Source organism: Salvelinus namaycush, unplaced genomic scaffold (genome assembly GCF_016432855.1).
Source record: "Salvelinus namaycush isolate Seneca unplaced genomic scaffold, SaNama_1.0 Scaffold1305, whole genome shotgun sequence".
Lineage (NCBI taxonomy): Eukaryota > Metazoa > Chordata > Actinopteri > Salmoniformes > Salmonidae > Salvelinus > Salvelinus namaycush.
Genome location: NW_024058015.1, coordinates 1 through 18850, shown reverse-complemented (window position 1 = coordinate 18850; position 18850 = coordinate 1). Strand labels below are relative to the sequence as shown.

Below are 18850 nucleotides of genomic sequence, written 5' to 3'. Positions count from 1 at the left end.
ATATAGCCATGTTATTACCAGGTACTTCCTGTATATAGACATGTTATTAGCTGGTACTTCCTGTATATAACCATGTTATTACCTGGTACTCCCTGTATATAGGCCATGTTATTACCTGGTACTTCCTGTATATAGCCATGTTATTACCTGGTACTTCCTGTATATAGACATGTTATTAGCTGGTACTTCCTGTATATAGCCATGTTATTACCTGGTACTCCCTGTATATAGCCATGTTATTACCTGGTACTCCCTGTATATAGCCATGTTATTACCTGGTACTCCCTGTATATAGCCATGTTATTACCTGGTACTCCCTGTATATAGCCATGTTATTACCTGGTACTCCCTGTATATAACCATGTTATTACCTGGTACTCCCTGTATATAGCCATGTTATTACCTGGTACTCCCTGTATATAGCCATGTTATTACCAGGTACTCCTGTTTATAACCAGGTTATTTGTATTCGTTACTGTTATTCACTGTGCATTTATTCCGACTTTTTGTAAACAAAAATATCTTTAACTCTGCATTGTTGAAACAGGAGCCGTAAGTAAGCATTTCACTGTTACTCTACACCTGTTTTCTACAAAGCATGTGATGAATCAAATCAATTTGATTGGAGTAGTTGTTTACCTGGGGAAGGTGCGACTGCGGAGCTCCTTGATGAACACCTGACTGCCGTTCTGAACAGCTCGGATGTCTCCACTCTGTCCCGTGTCCTGTTTATTCCTTTTCTTGTTTTTCACTAAACACACAAAGACAAGAACAATATGAAGACAACACCATTAGTCACAGCAGGGTCCTTCACTAGACACCAAACAGAAGAAAACCGAGCGGAATGCTACAGTTTACACTAATCAATAAAACCCAGTACAGTGTCAGCCTGTGGGACTGCAGGTACAGGACTGCAGTAGGTACGCCAGACAGACAGACTTACTGGTACAGGACTGCAGTAGGTACGCCAGACAGACAGACTTACTGGTACAGGACTGCAGTAGGTACGCCAGACAGACAGACTTACTGGTACAGGACTGCAGTAGGTACGCCAGACAGACAGACTTACTGGTACAGGACTGCAGTAGGTACGCCAGACAGACAGACTTACTGGTACAGGACTGCAGTAGGTACGCCAGACAGACAGACTTACTGGTACAGGACTGCAGTAGGTACGCCAGACAGACAGACTTACTGGTACAGGACTGCAGTAGGTACGCCAGACAGACAGACTTACTGGTACAGGACTGCAGTAGGTACGCCAGACAGACAGACTTACTGGTACAGGACTGCAGTAGGTACGCCAGACAGACAGACTTACTGGTACAGGACTGCAGTAGGTACGCCAGACAGACAGACTTACTGGTACAGGACTGCAGTAGGTACGCCAGACAGACAGACTTACTGGTACAGGACTGCAGTAGGTACGCCAGACAGACAGACTTACTGGTACAGGACTGCAGTAGGTACGCCAGACATACAGACTTACTGGTACAGGACTGCAGTAGGTACGCCAGACAGACAGACTTACTGGTACAGGACTGCAGTAGGTACGCCAGACAGACAGACTTACTGGTACAGGACTGCAGTAGGTACGCCAGACAGACAGACTTACTGGTACAGGACTGCAGTAGGTACGCCAGACAGACAGACTTACTGGTACAGGACTGCAGTAGGTACGCCAGACAGACAGACTTACTGGTACAGGACTGCAGTAGGTACGCCAGACAGACAGACTTACTGGTACAGGACTGCAGTAGGTACGCCAGACAGACAGACTTACTGGTACAGGACTGCAGTAGGTACGCCAGACAGACAGACTTACTGGTACAGGACTGCAGTAGGTACGCCAGACAGACAGACTTACTGGTACAGGACTGCAGTAGGTACGCCAGACAGACAGACTTACTGGTACAGGACTGCAGTAGGTACGCCAGACAGACAGACTTACTGGTACAGGACTGCAGTAGGTACGCCAGACAGACAGACTTACTGGTACAGGACTGCAGTAGGTACGCCAGACAGACAGACTTACTGGTACAGGACTGCAGTAGGTACGCCAGACAGACAGACTTACTGGTACAGGACTGCAGTAGGTACGCCAGACAGACAGACTTACTGGTACAGGACTGCAGTAGGTACGCCAGACAGACAGACTTACTGGTACAGGACTGCAGTAGGTACGCCAGACAGACAGACTTACTGGTACAGGACTGCAGTAGGTACGCCAGACAGACAGACTTACTGGTACAGGACTGCAGTAGGTACGCCAGACAGACAGACTTACTGGTACAGGACTGCAGTAGGTACGCCAGACAGACAGACTTACTGGTACAGGACTGCAGTAGGTACGCCAGACAGACAGACTTACTGGTACAGGACTGCAGTAGGTACGCCAGACAGACAGACTTACTGGTACAGGACTGCAGTAGGTACGCCAGACAGACAGACTTACTGGTACAGGACTGCAGTAGGTACGCCAGACAGACAGACTTACTGGTACAGGACTGCAGTAGGTACGCCAGACAGACAGACTTACTGGTACAGGACTGCAGTAGGTACGCCAGACAGACAGACTTACTGGTACAGGACTGCAGTAGGTACGCCAGACAGACAGACTTACTGGTACAGGACTGCAGTAGGTACGCCAGACAGACAGACTTACTGGTACAGGACTGCAGTAGGTACGCCAGACAGACAGACTTACTGGTACAGGACTGCAGTAGGTACGCCAGACAGACAGACTTACTGGTACAGGACTGCAGTAGGTACGCCAGACAGACAGACTTACTGGTACAGGACTGCAGTAGGTACGCCAGACAGACAGACTTACTGGTACAGGACTGCAGTAGGTACGCCAGACAGACAGACTTACTGGTACAGGACTGCAGTAGGTACGCCAGACAGACAGACTTACTGGTACAGGACTGCAGTAGGTACGCCAGACAGACAGACTTACTGGTGGATTTTCCGTCGGTCTTCTCACAGTTGGGACAGTGGTAGATGTCGATGTCTGGAGCCTCGTCCTCATCCACACCAACACAGCTGGAACAGCAGATAGATATACATTAACACAGCTGGAGCCTCGTCCTCATCCACACCAACACAGCTGGAACACACAGATATACATTAACACAGCTGGAGCCTCGTCCTCATCCACACCAACACAGCTGGAACACACAGATATACATTAACACAGCTGGAGCCTCGTCTTCATCCACACCAACACAGCTGGAACACACAGATATACATTAACACAGCTGGAGCCTCGTCCTCATCCACACCAACACAGCTGGAACACACAGATATACATTAACACAGCTGGAGCCTCGTCCTCATCCACACCAACACAGCTGAAACACACAGAGAAATACATTAACACAGCTGGAGCCTCGTCCTCATCCACACCAACACAGCTGGAACACACAGATATACATTAACACAGCTGGAGCCTCGTCCTCATCCACACCAACACAGCTGGAACACACAGATATACATTAACACAGCTGGAGCCTCGTCTTCATCCACACCAACACAGCTGGAACAGCAGAGAGATATACATTAACACAGCTGGAGCCTCGTCCTCATCCACACCAACACAGCTGGAACAGCAGAGAGATATACATTAACACAGCTGGAGCCTCGTCTTCATCCACACCAACACAGCTGGAACACACAGATATACATTAACACAGCTGGAGCCTCGTCCTCATCCACACCAACACAGCTGGAACACACAGATATACATTAACACAGCTGGAACACACAGATATACATTAACACAGCTGGAACAGCAGATGGATATACATTAACACAGCTGGAACAGCAGATAGATATACATTAACACAGCTGGAACAGCAGATAGATATACATTAACACAGCTGGAACAGCAGAGAGATATTCATTAACACAGCTGGAACAGCAGATAGATATACATTAACACAGCTGGAACAGCAGATAGATATACATTAACACAGCTGGAACAGCAGATAGATATACACCAACACAGCTGGAACAGCAGATAGATATACATTAACACAGCTGGAACAGCAGAGAGATATACATTAACACAGCTGGAGCCTCGTCCTCATCCACACCAACACAGCTGGAACAGCAGATAGATATACATTAACACAGCTGGAACAGCAGATAGATATACACCAACACAGCTGGAACAGCAGATAGATATACATTAACACAGCTGGAACAGCAGATAGATATACATTAACACAGCTGGAGCCTCGTCCTCATCCACACCAACACAGCTGGAACAGCAGATAGATATACATTAACACAGCTGGAGCCTCGTCTTCATCCACACCAACACAGCTGGAACAGCAGATAGATATACATTAACACAGCTGGAGCCTCGTCTTCATCCACACCAACACAGCTGGAACAGCAGATAGATATACATTAACACAGCTGGAACAGCAGATAGATATACATTAACACAGCTGGAACAGCAGATAGATATACACCAACACAGCTGGAACAGCAGAGAGATATACATTAACACAGCTGGAACAGCAGAGAGATATTCATTAACACAGCTGGAACAGCAGATAGATATACATTAACACAGCTGGAACAGCAGATAGATATACATTAACACAGCTGGAACAGCAGATAGATATACACCAACACAGCTGGAACAGCAGATAGATATACATTAACACAGCTGGAACAGCAGAGAGATATACATTAACACAGCTGGAACAGCAGATAGATATACATTAACACAGCTGGAACAGCAGAGAGATATTCATTAACACAGCTGGAACAGCAGATAGATATACATTAACACAGCTGGAACAGCAGATAGATATACATTAACACAGCTGGAACAGCAGATAGATATACACCAACACAGCTGGAACAGCAGATAGATATACATTAACACAGCTGGAACAGCAGAGAGATATACATTAACACAGCTGGAACAGCAGAGAGATATACATTAACACAGCTGGAACAGCAGAGAGATATTCATTAACACAGCTGGAACAGCAGAGAGATATTCATTAACACAGCTGGAACAGCAGAGAGATATTCATTAACACAGCTGGAACAGCAGAGAGATATACATTAACACAGCTGGAACAGCAGAGTGATATTCATTAACACAGCTGGAACAGCAGAGTGATATTCATTAACACAGCTGGAACAGCAGAGAGATATACATTAACACAGCTGGAACAGCAGAGTGATATTCATTAACACAGCTGGAACAGCAGAGTGATATACAGTGCCAGTCAAAAGTTTGGACACACTTACTCATATTCTACATTGTAGAATAATAGTGAAGACATCAACACTATGAAATAACACGTATGGAATCATGTAGTAACCAAAAAAGTGTTCAACAAATCAAAATAGATTTGAGATTCTTCAAAGTAGCCACCTTTTGCCTTGATGACAGCTTTGCACACTCCTGGTATTCTCTCAACCAGCTTCACCTGGAACAATTTTATAGGACTTTCCACATATGCTGAGCAATTGTTGGCTGCTTCTCCTTCACTCTGCGGTCCAACTCATCCCAAACCATCTCAATTGGGTTGAGGTCGGGTGATTGTGGAGGCCAGGTCATCTGATGCAGCACTCCATCACTCTCCTTCTTGGTCATATAGCCCTTACACAGCCTGGAGGTGTGTTGGGTCATTGTCCTGTTGAAAAACAAATGATAGTCCCACTAAGCCCAAACCAGATGGGATGGCGTATCGCTGTAGAACGCTGTGGTAGCCATGCAGGTTAATAAGTGTGCCTTGAATTCTAAATAAATCACAGACAGTGTCACCAGCAAAGCACCCCCACACCATCACACCTCCTCCATGCTTCACGGTGGGAACCACACATTCAGAGATCATCCGTTCACCTACTCTGCATCTCACAAAGACACAGCGGTTGGAACCAAAAATCTCAAATTTGGACTCATCAGACCAAAGGACAGATTTTTTCCAACGGTCTAATGTCCATTGCTCGTGTTTCTTGGCACAAGCAAGTCTCTTCTTATTATTGGTGTCCTTTAGAAGTGGTTTCTTTGCAGCAATTCAAATATTGTCACATGCGCCGAATACAACAGGTGTAGACCTTAAAGTGAAATTGTCACGTTCTGACCATAGTTCTTGTGTGTTGTGCTTGTTTTAGTGTTGGTCAGGACGTGAGCTGGGTGGGCATTCTATGTTGTGTGTCTAGTTTGTCTGTTTCTATGTTTGGCCTAATATGGTTCTCAATCAGAGGCAGGTGTTTTGTGTTGTCTCTGATTGGGAATCATATATAGGTGGCTTGTTTTGTGTTGGGGTTTGTGGGTGGTTGTTTCCTGTCTTTGTGTTTTCTCTGCACCAGAAAGGACTGTATCGGTTTGCCACATTTGTTATTTTGTATTCGTTGTAAGTGTTCACTGTTTATCGTTTTATTAAACATGTTGAGCACTGGCTACGCTGCGTGTTGGTCCGATCCCTGTTACACCCTCTCTTCTAGTGAAGAGGAGGAAGGCTGCCGTTACAGAAATGCTTACTTACAAGCCCTTAACCAACAAGAAAATAAGAATAAGAAAATATTTACTAAATAAACTAAAGTGAAAAAAATCTAATCAATAAAAAGTAACACAAGAAAAGTACATAACAATAAGAATGCTATATGCAGGAGGTACCGGTTAGTAATGAGACTATATACAGGGGGTACCGGTTAGTAATGAGACTATATGCAGGAGGTACCGGTTAGTAATGAGACTATATACAGGGGGTACCGGTTAGTAATGAGACTATATACAGGGGGTACCGGTTAGTAATGAGACTATATACAGGGGGTACCGGTTAGTAATGAGACTATATACAGGGGGTACCGGTTAGTAATGAGACTATATACAGGGGGTACCGGTTAGTAATGAGACTATATACAGGGGGTACCGGTTAGTAATGAGACTATATACAGGGGGTACCGGTTAGTAATGAGACTATATACAGGGGGTACCGGTTAGTAATGAGACTATATACAGAGGGTACCGGTTAGTAATGAGACTATATACAGGGGGTACCGGTTAGTAATGAGACTATATACAGGGGGTACCGGTTAGTAATGAGACTATATACAGGGGGTACCGGTTAGTAATGAGACTATATACAGGGGGTACCGGTTAGTAATGAGACTATATACAGGGGGTACCGGTTAGTAATGAGACTATATACAGGGGGTACCGGTTAGTAATGAGACTATATACAGGGGGTACCGGTTAGTAATGAGACTATATACAGGGGGTACCGGTTAGTAATGAGACTATATACAGGGGGTACCGGTTAGTAATGAGACTATATACAGGGGGTACCGGTTAGTAATGAGACTATATACAGGGGGTACCGGTTAGTAATGAGACTATATACAGAGGGTACCGGTTAGTAATGAGACTATATACAGGGGGTACCGGTTAGTAATGAGACTATATACAGGGGGTACCGGTTAGTAATGAGACTATATACAGGGGGTACCGGTTAGTAATGAGACTATATACAGGGGGTACCGGTTAGTAATGAGACTATATACAGAGGGTACCGGTTAGTAATGAGACTATATACAGGGGGTACCGGTCCCGAGTCAATGTGCGGGGGTACCGGTTAGTAATGAGACTATATACAGGGGGTACCGGTTAGTAATGAGACTATATACAGGGGGTACCGGTTAGTAATGAGACTATATACAGAGGGTACCGGTTAGTAATGAGACTATATACAGGGGGTACCGGTTAGTAATGAGACTATATACAGGGGGTACCGGTTAGTAATGAGACTATATACAGAGGGTACCGGTTAGTAATGAGACTATATACAGGGGGTACCGGTTAGTAATGAGACTATATACAGGGGGTACCGGTTAGTAATGAGACTATATACAGAGGGTACCGGTTAGTAATGAGACTATATACAGGGGGTACCGGTCCCGAGTCAATGTGCGGGGGTACCGGTTAGTAATGAGACTATATACAGGGGGTACCGGTTAGTAATGAGACTATATACAGGGGGTACCGGTTAGTAATGAGACTATATACAGGGGGTACCGGTTAGTAATGAGACTATATACAGAGGGTACCGGTTAGTAATGAGACTATATACAGGGGGTACCGGTCCCGAGTCAATGTGCGGGGGTACCGGTTAGTAATGAGGCTATATACAGGGGGTACCGGTTAGTAATGAGACTATATACAGAGGGTACCGGTTAGTAATGAGACTATATACAGGGGGTACCGGTTAGTAATGAGACTATATACAGGGGGTACCGGTTAGTAATGAGACTATATACAGAGGGTACCGGTTAGTAATGAGACTATATACAGGGGGTACCGGTCCCGAGTCAATGTGCGGGGGTACCGGTTAGTAATGAGACTATATACAGGGGGTACCGGTTAGTAATGAGACTATATACAGGGGGTACCGGTTAGTAATGAGACTATATACAGGGGGTACCGGTTAGTAATGAGACTATATACAGAGGGTACCGGTTAGTAATGAGACTATATACAGGGGGTACCGGTCCCGAGTCAATGTGCGGGGGTACCGGTTAGTAATGAGGCTATATACAGGGGGTACCGGTTAGTAATGAGGCTATATACAGGGGGTACCGGTTAGTAATGAGACTATATACAGGGGGTACCGGTTAGTAATGAGACTATATACAGGGGGTACCGGTTAGTAATGAGACTATATACAGGGGGTACCGGTCCCGAGTCAATGTGCGGGGGTACCGGTTAGTAATGAGGCTATATACAGGGGGTACCGGTCCCGAGTCAATGTGCAGGGGTACAGGTTAGTAATGAGGCTATATGCAGGGGGTACCGGTCCCGAGTCAATGTGTAGGGGTACAGGTTAGTAATGAGGCTATATGCAGGGGGTACCGGTCCCGAGTCAATTTGTAGGGGTACCAATTTGTAAGTCGCTCTGGATAAGAGTGTCTGCTAAATGACTTAAATGTAAATGTAAATGTATATGCAGGGGGTACCGGTCCCGAGTCAATTTGTAGGGGTACAGGTTAGTAATGAGGCTATATCCAGGGGGTACCAGTTAGTAATGAAACTATATGCAGGGGGTACCGGTCCCGAGTCAATGTGCGGGGGTACCGGTTAGTAATGAGACTATATGCAGGGGGTACTGGTACAGAGTCAATGTGCGGGGGTACCGGTTAGTAATGATACTATATGCAGGGGGTACCAGTTAGTAGTGAGACTATATATAGGGGGTACCGGTCCCGAGTCAATGTGCGGGGGTACCGGTTAGTAATGAGACTATATGCAGGGGGTACTGGTACAGAGTCAATGTGCGGGGGTACCGGTTAGTAATGATACTATATGCAGGGGGTACCGGTACAGAGTCAATGTGCGGGGGTCAGGTTAGTAATGAGACTATATGCAGGGGGAACCGGTTAGTAATGAGACTATATACAGGGGGTACCGGTCCAGAGTCAATGTGCGGGGGCACCGGTTAGTAATGAGACTATATGCAGGGGGTACCAGTTAGTAATGAGACTATATGCAGGTGGTACCAATCCCGAGTCAATGTGCGGGGGTACCGGTTAGTAATGAGACGATATACAAGGGGTACCGGTCCCGAGTCAATGTGCGGGGGTACCAGTTAGTAATGATGCTATATACAGGGGGTACCGGTCCCGAGGCAATGTGCAGGGGTACAGATTATTAATGAGACTATATGCAGGTGGTACCGGTACAATCAAGGTGCGTGGGTACCGGTTAGTAATGAGACTATATTCAGGGGGTACCGGTCCAGAGTCAATGTGCGGGGGTACCGGTTAGTAATGAGACTATATGCAGGGGGTACCAGTTAGTAGTGAGACTATATATAGGGGGTACCGGTCCCGAGTCAATGTGCGGGGGTACCGGTTAGTAATGAGACTATATGCAGGGGGTACTGGTACTGAGTCAATGTGCAGGGGTACAGGTTAGTCAAATTAATTTGTAAAGTAGATAAAGATAATTAACAGCGAGTAGCAGCAGAGTAAAAACAAAGGGGGGGTGGGGTCAATGTAAATAGTCCGGTGGCCATTTGATCAATTGTTCAGCAGTCTTATGGCTTGGGGGGTAGAATCTGTTAAGGAGCCTTTTGGTCCTAGACTTGGCGCTCCGTTACCGCTTGCCGTGCGGTAGCAGAGAGAACAGTCTATGAAGTTACCAGCCTCAGCTTATCAACCATGGAGACCTGATTCACGCTGTCTCCTCTGAACAGTTGATGTTGGGATGTTGGGTCTGTTACTTGAACTCCGTGAAGCATTTATTTGGGCTGCAATTTCTCAGGCTGGTAACTCTAATGAACATATCCTCTGCAGCAGAGGTAACTCTGAGTCTTCCTTTCCTGTGGCGGTCCTCATGAGAGCCAGTTTCATCATAGCGCTTGATGGTTTTTGCGACTGCACTTGAAGAAACTTTCAAAGTCCTTGAAATTTTCCGTATTGACTGATCTTCATGTCTTAAAGTAATGATGGACTGTCGTTTCTCTTTGCTTATTTGAGCTGTTCTTGCCATAATATGGACTTGGTCTTTAACCAAATAGGGCTATCTTCTGTATACCACCCCTACCTTGTCACAACACAATGGATTTGGCTCAAACGCATTAATAAGAAGGAAAGAAATTCCACAAATGTACTTATAACAAGGCACACCTTTTCATTGAAATGCATTCCAGGTGACTAACTCATGAAGCTGGTTGAGAGAATGCCAAGATTGTGCAAAGCTGTCATCAAGCCAAAGGGTGGCTACTTTGAAGAATGTCAAATATATAATACATTTTGATTTGTTTAACACTTGTTTGGTTACAACATGATTCCATATGTGTTATTTCATAGTGTTGATGTCTTCACTATTAGTCTACAATGTAGAAAATAGTCAAACTAAAGAAAAACCCTGGAATGAGTAGATGTGTCCAAACTTTTGACTGGTTCCAACCGTCTATTTTGACCCATAGTTGCGCACATGTAGGTTTTGTTGCCAAACAACCCACCCGTCTATCATAATCTGTTCAAAAGTTATTACCCTTGTAGGATGGCCAGAATCAGGGTGATTCGCATCTCGTCAGCTGGATGCTGTGAGAGAACGAAGGCTACTGGCTACCTGACAGGTTCACTTTCCAAATTCAACACGCCATCTTTCTTCTCAAATCCGCAGGACATAAAACAATATATAGTTATGATGGATATTTTGAGACATGACATGTAGTATGTTAATTTGTAGTATATGCTTTCCATATTAATTCAAAATTCCTGTTATGTTTTAGTTATTTTCTAAAAAACGAACAGGCATATACCTCTGTGAAATGTCAACGGAGCATTGCGCGTATACCAAGCATGTTATTTTCAAAGCCTTATACATTTCATTCAGCTCGCCTAATGTAGCTTTTTGCAACCCGCGGAAAAAAACGTTAAAGATGACGACCACAAAATGTCAAATCCTCAAAAGTTGAAATGAGAAACCTGCACCGATAACGTTATGTCAACAGAGCTCTATTATCGGAATGTATTAGGTTACGAAATCGGACTTTCTGGATAGAATGTTAATGATAAATTAGCTTGAAAAAGACCCCACTGAACGATTCAGAACGTGAATAATCATATTTGTCTTAGTAAAATGTATTTTATAACATAAGGGCGTTTTTTTGGTTGTTTGGCAACAAAACCAACATCTGCGCGACTATGGGTCAAAACAGACGGGGTTGGTACCAGTCAAAAGTTTGTACCCACCTCCTCTATGACTGGTTCTGGAGATTCATTTGTCATAAACATTGATTTTCGGAAAACTTCGCAAAAGATGGAAACACACACTGGCCTATCTTTGACTCCGCCATCGATTATGTCCACAGTATCGGCATTTCCATAAATTACGGCCGATAATCTGTTTTAGAAAGAGTTGGAAAGAATAGGAGGAAGCTCCGGTAATATGGATAACTACTGGAAGATAGCTGATATGCGTTGTTCCACATCGTAATGGACACGGTGCTGGCAGGCTTCGGCAGCGGCACAGCCAAGTCAGTCGTCTGCACGCTTCTCACAGACGTAGTGAAATGATAGGCTACAATGACTTTGCTCATTATCATGCAAATGACATGTAACTAACTTTAAATTCCTATAATTGTATTTTTCGGGAGCATTTTCATTATGTGGACAGACTCTAGCTAACGTTACAGCAACCTTCGCAGTGTAGTGAAGCGGAACTTTAGTGGTCAAAACCATTCATCTTGGGGCGACGGGGGGAGCGGGTTTGCAAAATGCTGACAGATCACGCAATTATACCATTTATAAACTTGTCATATATATTTTTAATAAAGAATAGCTAAAAAATAAGTGAACATTGATAAATTATCCGATGAATTTTGATCATTTTCACACACAACAAAAAGCGGAGGTGCAAAAACATAAATTTCCCCCCTATTTGAATCTGCTCAGAAGGCCCAATGGACACTGTTTGGTTCATCTCAGTCACCAAGAGGAAGAAATATTCAGCTGTTTCTGATGAATAAAGTGCTATGTTGGTGGGTGGTAACATTCAAATAAAACCCTGACAGCAAACATAGGCTTAACATGATTATTATTTTAGTCATATCAAAAAGGAAAAGACACCGCCTTCACACAGATTTGCACGAGGTGGGCAGTTAGGTCTCGTCACTCCAATCCCAAATATACAATTGAAGTCGGAAGTTTAAATACACCCAATACATTTAAACTCAGTTTTTCACAATTCCTGACATTTAATACTAGTAAAAATTCCCTGTCTTAGGTCAGTTAGGATCACCACTTTATTTTAAGAATGTGAAATGTCAGAATAATAGTAGAGAGAAGGATTTATTTCAGCTTTTATTTCTTTCATAACATTCACAGTGCGTCAGAATTTTACATACACTCAATTAGTATTTGGTAGAGTTGCCTTTAAATTTCTTAACTTGGGTCAAATGTTTCAGGTAGCCTTCCACAAGCTTCCCACAATAAGTTGGGTGAATTTTGGCCTATTCCTCCCTGACAGAGCTGGTGTAACTGAGTCAGGTTTGTAGACCTCCTTGCTCACAAACCCTTTTTCAGTTCTGCCCACAAATTTTCTATAGGATTGAGGTCAGGGCTTTGTGATGGCCACTCCAATACCTTGACTTTGTTGTCCTTAAGCCATTTTGCCACAACTTTGGAAGTATGCTGTGGTCATTGTCCATTTGGAAGACCCATTTGCAACCAAGCTTTAACTTCCTGACTGATGTCTTGAGATGTTGCTTCAATATATCCACATAATTTTGCTCCCTCATGATGCCATCTATTTTGTGAAGTGCACCAGTCCCTCCTGCAGCAAAGCACCCCCACAATGTGATGCTGCCACCCCCGTTCTTCACGGTTGGGATGGTGTCCTTCAGCTTGCAAGCATCCCCCTTTTTCCTCCAAACATAACGATGGTCATTATGGCCAAACAGTTTTATTTTTGTTTCATCAGACCAGTGGACAATTCTCCAAAAAGTATGATCTTTGTCCCAATGTGCAGTTGCAAACTGTAGTCTGGCTTTTTTATGGCGGTTTTGGAGCAGTGGATTCTTCCTTGCTGAGCAGCCTTTCAGGTTATGTCGATATAGGACTCGTTTCACTATGGATATAGATACTTTTGTACCTGTTTCCTCCAGCATCTTCACAAGGTCCTTTGCTGTTTTTCTGGGATTGATTTGCACTTTTCGCACCAAAGTACGTTCATCTATAGGAGACAGAACGAGTCTCCTTCCTGAGCGGTATGATGGCTGTGTGGTCCCATGGTGTTTACACTTGCGTACTATTGTTTGTACAGATGAACGTGGTACCTTCAGGCGTTTGGAAATTGCTCCCAAGGATGAACCAGACTTGTGGAGGTCTACAATTGTTTTTCTGAGGCCTTGGCTGATTTCTTTTGATTTTCCCATGATGTCAAGCAAAGTGCCACTGAGTTTGAAGGTAGGCCTTGAAATACATCCACAGGTACACATCCAATTGACTCAAATTATGTCCATTAGCCTATCAGAAGCATCTAAAGCCATGACATCATTTTCTGGAATTTTCCAAGCTGTTTAAAGGCACAGTCAACTTAGGGTATGTAAACTTGTGAACCACTGGAATTGTGATACAGTGAATTATAAGTGAAATAATCTGTCTGTAAACAATTGTTGGAAATATTACTTGTGTCATGCACAAAGTAGATGTCCTAACCGACTTGCCAAAACTATAGTTTGTTAACAAGAAATTTGTGGAGTGGTTGAAAAGCAAGTTAATGACTCCAAACTAAATGTTTCCTAGCCACCGTCCTTCTACACCTGCATTGCTTGCTGTTTGGGGTTTTAGGCTGAGTTTCTGTACAGCACTTTGAGATACCAGCTGATGTTAGAAGAGCTTTATAAATACATTTGATTTGATGTAAAGTTCCGACTTCAACTGTTTCATAATAAGACAAAAATGTTTGACTTATTGACTTAAATCGTTGCACAACATCATGGATAACCTCTGGACATTGTCTTTCAGCTCAGAAGAGTGGATTTCTACTGGGCGTTTAGCGGTTTTTAATTCGTTGGAGTAGGATTTCCAACGGCAGCCTGATGTCATAGACTAGACATAACATAGTAAACGTAAATCCGGGCCATTCAAATTAGTTACGTTTGGTATGGTTACATAAGACAGATGGTTACTTAACGCAAAAAAACGATAGTAGGGTGGATGGGTGGGCATATAAACGCCCAAAGGTTGAGAGTTTGAATATCATCACAGACAACTTTAGTATTTTAGCAACTTTTCAACTACTTACTACTTTTTAGCAACTACTTAGCATGTTAACTAACCCTAACTCTTTTATCTAACCCTTCCCCTAAACCTAACCTTAACCAATTAACCTAACTCCTAAACTTAACTCTTAGCTTAAACCTAACCCTAACCCCTAGGCTAGCTAATGTTAATCAGCTAGTTAACGTTAGCCACCTAGACAGAATTTGTAACATATCATACGTTTAGCAAATTCGTAACATACTGTACGTTTTGAAAATTCGTACAATATAATACGAATTATAATTTGTAACATCATACGAAATGGGTGATGGACATCCACAAACTAATATATACCATAAGAAACAAAACATTATCACACTAAATGGAGTGTCTCTGATTTACGTACAGAATAATACAAAATGCTCTGAGACCAAGTTGGGCAAGGAGGAGGGATGCATAATTTCTATACTAGACGAAGCTCAACTGTAATGTTCAAACTACTCCTTCAATGTTTCTATCTTCAAGTGAAGTTTTTATTTTTTCACATGCATAGTAAAATGCTTTAATTTCAAGCCCTACCCAACAGCTCAGTAAAATGCTTTAATTTCAAGCCCTACCCAACAGTGCAGTAAAATGCTTTAATTTCAAGCCCTACCCAACAGTGCAGTAAAATGCTTTAATTTCAAGCCCTACCCAACAGCTCAGTAAAATGCTTTCATTTCAAGCCCTACCCAACAGTGCAGTAAAATGCTTTAATTTCAAGCCCTACCCAACAGCTCAGTAAAATGCTTTAATTTCAAGCCCTACCCAACAGTGCAGTAAAATGCTTTCATTTCAAGCCCTACCCAACAGTGCAGTAAAATGCTTTAATTTCAAGCCCTACCCAACAGCTCAGTAAAATGCTTTCATTTCAAGCCCTACCCAACAGTGCAGTAAAATGCTTTAATTTCAAGCCCTACCCAACAGCTCAGTAAAATGCTTTAATTTCAAGCCCTACCCAACAGTGCAGTAAAATGCTTTCATTTCAAGCCCTACCCAACAGCTCAGTAAAATGCTTTCATTTCAAGCCCTACCCAACAGCTCAGTAAAATGCTTTCATTTCAAGCCCTACCCAACAGCTCAGTAAAATGCTTTCATTTCAAGCCCTACCCAACAGCTCAGTAAAATGCTTTAATTTCAAGCCCTACCCAACAGCTCAGTAAAATGCTTTCATTTCAAGCCCTACCCAACAGCTCAGTAAAATGCTTTAATTTCAAGCCCTACCCAACAGCGCAGTAAAATGCTTTAATTTCAAGCCCTACCCAACAGTGCAGTAAAATGCTTTAATTTCAAGCCCTACCCAACAGTGCAGTAAAATGCTTTAATTTCAAGCTCTACCCAACAGCTCAGTAAAATGCTTTAATTTCAAGCCCTACCCAACAGCTCAGTAAAATGCTTTAATTTCAAGCCCTACCCAACAGTGCAGTAAAATGCTTTCATTTCAAGCCCTACCCAACAGCTCAGTAAAATGCTTTAATTTCAAGCCCTACCCAACAGTGCAGTAAAATGCTTTCATTTCAAGCCCTACCCAACAGTGCAGTAAAATGCTTTCATTTCAAGCCCAACCCAACAGTGCAGTAAAATGCTTTAATTTCAAGCCCTACCCAACAGCGCAGTAAAATGCTTTAATTTCAAGCCCTACCCAACAGTGCAGTAAAATGCTTTAATTTCAAGCCCTACCCAACAGTGCAGTAAAATGCTTTAATTTCAAGCCCTACCCAACAGTGCAGTAAAATGCTTTAATTTCAAGCCCTACCCAACAGCTCAGTAAAATGCTTTAATTTCAAGCCCTACCCAACAGCTCAGTAAAATGCTTTAATTTCAAGCCCTACCCAACAGCTCAGTAAAATGCTTTAATTTCAAGCCCTACCCAACAGCGCAGTAAAATGCTTTCATTTCAAGCCCTACCCAACAGTGCAGTAAAATGCTTTAATTTCAAGCCCTACCCAACAGTGCAGTAAAATGCTTTAATTTCAAGCCCTACCCAACAGTGCAGTAAAATGCTTTCATTTCAAGCCCTACCCAACAGTGCAGTAAAATGCTTTCATTTCAAGCCCTACCCAACAGCTCAGTAAAATGCTTTAATTTCAAGCCCTACCCAACAGTGCAGTAAAATGCTTTAATTTCAAGCCCTACCCAACAGTGCAGTAACATGCTTTAATTTCAAGCCCTACCCAACAGCTCAGTAACATGCTTTAATTTCAAGCCCTACCCAACAGCTCAGTAACATGCTTTAATTTCAAGCCCTACCCAACAGTGTAGTAAAATGCTTTAATTTCAAGCCCTACCCAACAGTGCAGTAAAATGCTTTAATTTCAAGCCCTACCCAACAGTGTAGTAAAATGCTTTAATTTCAAGCCCTACCCAACAGCGCAGTAAAATGCTTTCATTTCAAGCCCTACCCAACAGTGCAGTAAAATGCTTTAATTTCAAGCCCTACCCAACAGTGCAGTAAAATGCTTTAATTTCAAGCCCTACCCAACAGTGCAGTAAAATGCTTTAATTTCAAGCCCTACCCAACAGTGCAGTAAAATGCTTTAATTTCAAGCCCTACCCAACAGTGCAGTAAAATGCTTTCATTTCAAGCCCTACCCAACAGTGCAGTAAAATGCTTTCATTTCAAGCCCTACCCAACAGTGCAGTAAAATGCTTTCATTTCAAGCCCTACCCAACAGTGCAGTAAAATGCTTTCATTTCAAGCCCTACCCAACAGTGCAGTAAAATGCTTTCATTTCAAGCCCTACCCAACAGTGCAGTAAAATGCTTTCATTTCAAGCCCTACCCAACAGTGCAGTAAAATGCTTTAATTTCAACCCTACCCAACAGTGCAGTAAAATGCTTTAATTTCAAGCCCTACCCAACAGTGCAGTAAAATGCTTTAATTTCAAGCCCTACCCAACAGTGCAGTAAAATGCTTTCATTTCAAGCCCTACCCAACAGTGCAGTAAAATGCTTTAATTTCAACCCTACCCAACAGTGCAGTAAAATGCTTTAATTTCAAGCCCTACCCAACAGTGCAGTAAAATGCTTTAATTTCAACCCTACCCAACAGTGCAGTAAAATGCTTTCATTTCAAGCCCTACCCAACAGTGCAGTAAAATGCTTTAATTTCAACCCTACCCAACAGTGCAGTAAAATGCTTTAATTTCAAGCCCTACCCAACAGTGCAGTAAAATGCTTTAATTTCAACCCTACCCAACAGTGCAGTAAAATGCTTTAATTTCAAGCCCTACCCAACAGTGCAGTAAAATGCTTTAATTTCAACCCTACCCAACAGTGCAGTAAAATGCTTTAATTTCAAGCCCTACCCAACAGCTCAGTAAAATGCTTTCATTTCAAGCCCTACCCAACAGCTCAGTAAAATGTGCTTCATGTCAAGCCCTAACCCAACAGCTCAGTAAAATGCTTTCATTTAAAGCCTACCCAACAGCTCAGTAAAAATGCTTTAATTTCAAGCCCTACGCCAACAGTGCAGTAAAATGCTTTCATGTTCAAGCACTACCCAACAGCTCAGTAAAATGCCTTTAATTTCAAGGCCCTACCCAACAGTGCAGTAAAATGCTTTAAATTTCAACCCTACCCAACAGTGCAGTAAAATGCTTTCATGTCAAAGCCCTACCCAACAGCTCAGTAAAATGCTTTAATTCAACCCTACCCAACAGTGGCAAGTAAGAATGGCTTTCATGTCAAGAGCCCTACCCAACAGCTCAGGTAAATGCTTTCATGTCAAGCCCTTACCCAATCAGCTCAGTAAATATGCTTTAATTTCAAGCCCTACCCAACAGCTCAGTAAAATGCTTTCATGTCAAGCCCATACCCAACAAGTGCAGGTAAAGATGTCCCTACCCAGTATGCTTAATGTCAAGCCCTACCCAACAGCTGCAGTAAATGCTTTAAATTTCAAGCCCTACCCAACAGCTCAGTAAAATGCTTTAATGTCAACCGATACCCAACAAGCTGAGTAAATATGTCTTTCATGTCAAGCCCTACCCAACAGTGCAGTAAAGATGCTTATTAATGTCAAGCCCCTACCCAACAGTGCAAGGAAAATGCTTTAATTTCAAGC

At 43.0% G+C, this 18850-nt stretch overlaps 1 protein-coding gene across 1 annotated transcript in view; it reads right to left on the bottom strand.

Moving 5' to 3' along the window:
• Positions 1-11064, bottom strand: part of LOC120036325 (lysine-specific demethylase phf2-like) — a 48836-nt gene extending 37772 nt beyond the window's left edge. The window contains exons 1-9 of the mRNA XM_038982801.1: positions 11030-11064; positions 4322-4393; positions 4064-4105; positions 3659-3727; positions 3470-3538; positions 3285-3353; positions 3102-3170; positions 2960-3054; positions 640-751 (exon numbers count right to left, since the gene is read on the bottom strand). Coding sequence (XP_038838729.1) covers positions 640-751; positions 2960-3054; positions 3102-3170; positions 3285-3353; positions 3470-3538; positions 3659-3727; positions 4064-4105; positions 4322-4393; positions 11030-11064 — 632 coding nt within the window. The remainder of the gene's footprint in view (positions 1-639; positions 752-2959; positions 3055-3101; positions 3171-3284; positions 3354-3469; positions 3539-3658; positions 3728-4063; positions 4106-4321; positions 4394-11029) is intronic.
• Positions 11065-18850: the final 7786 nt, after the last annotated feature.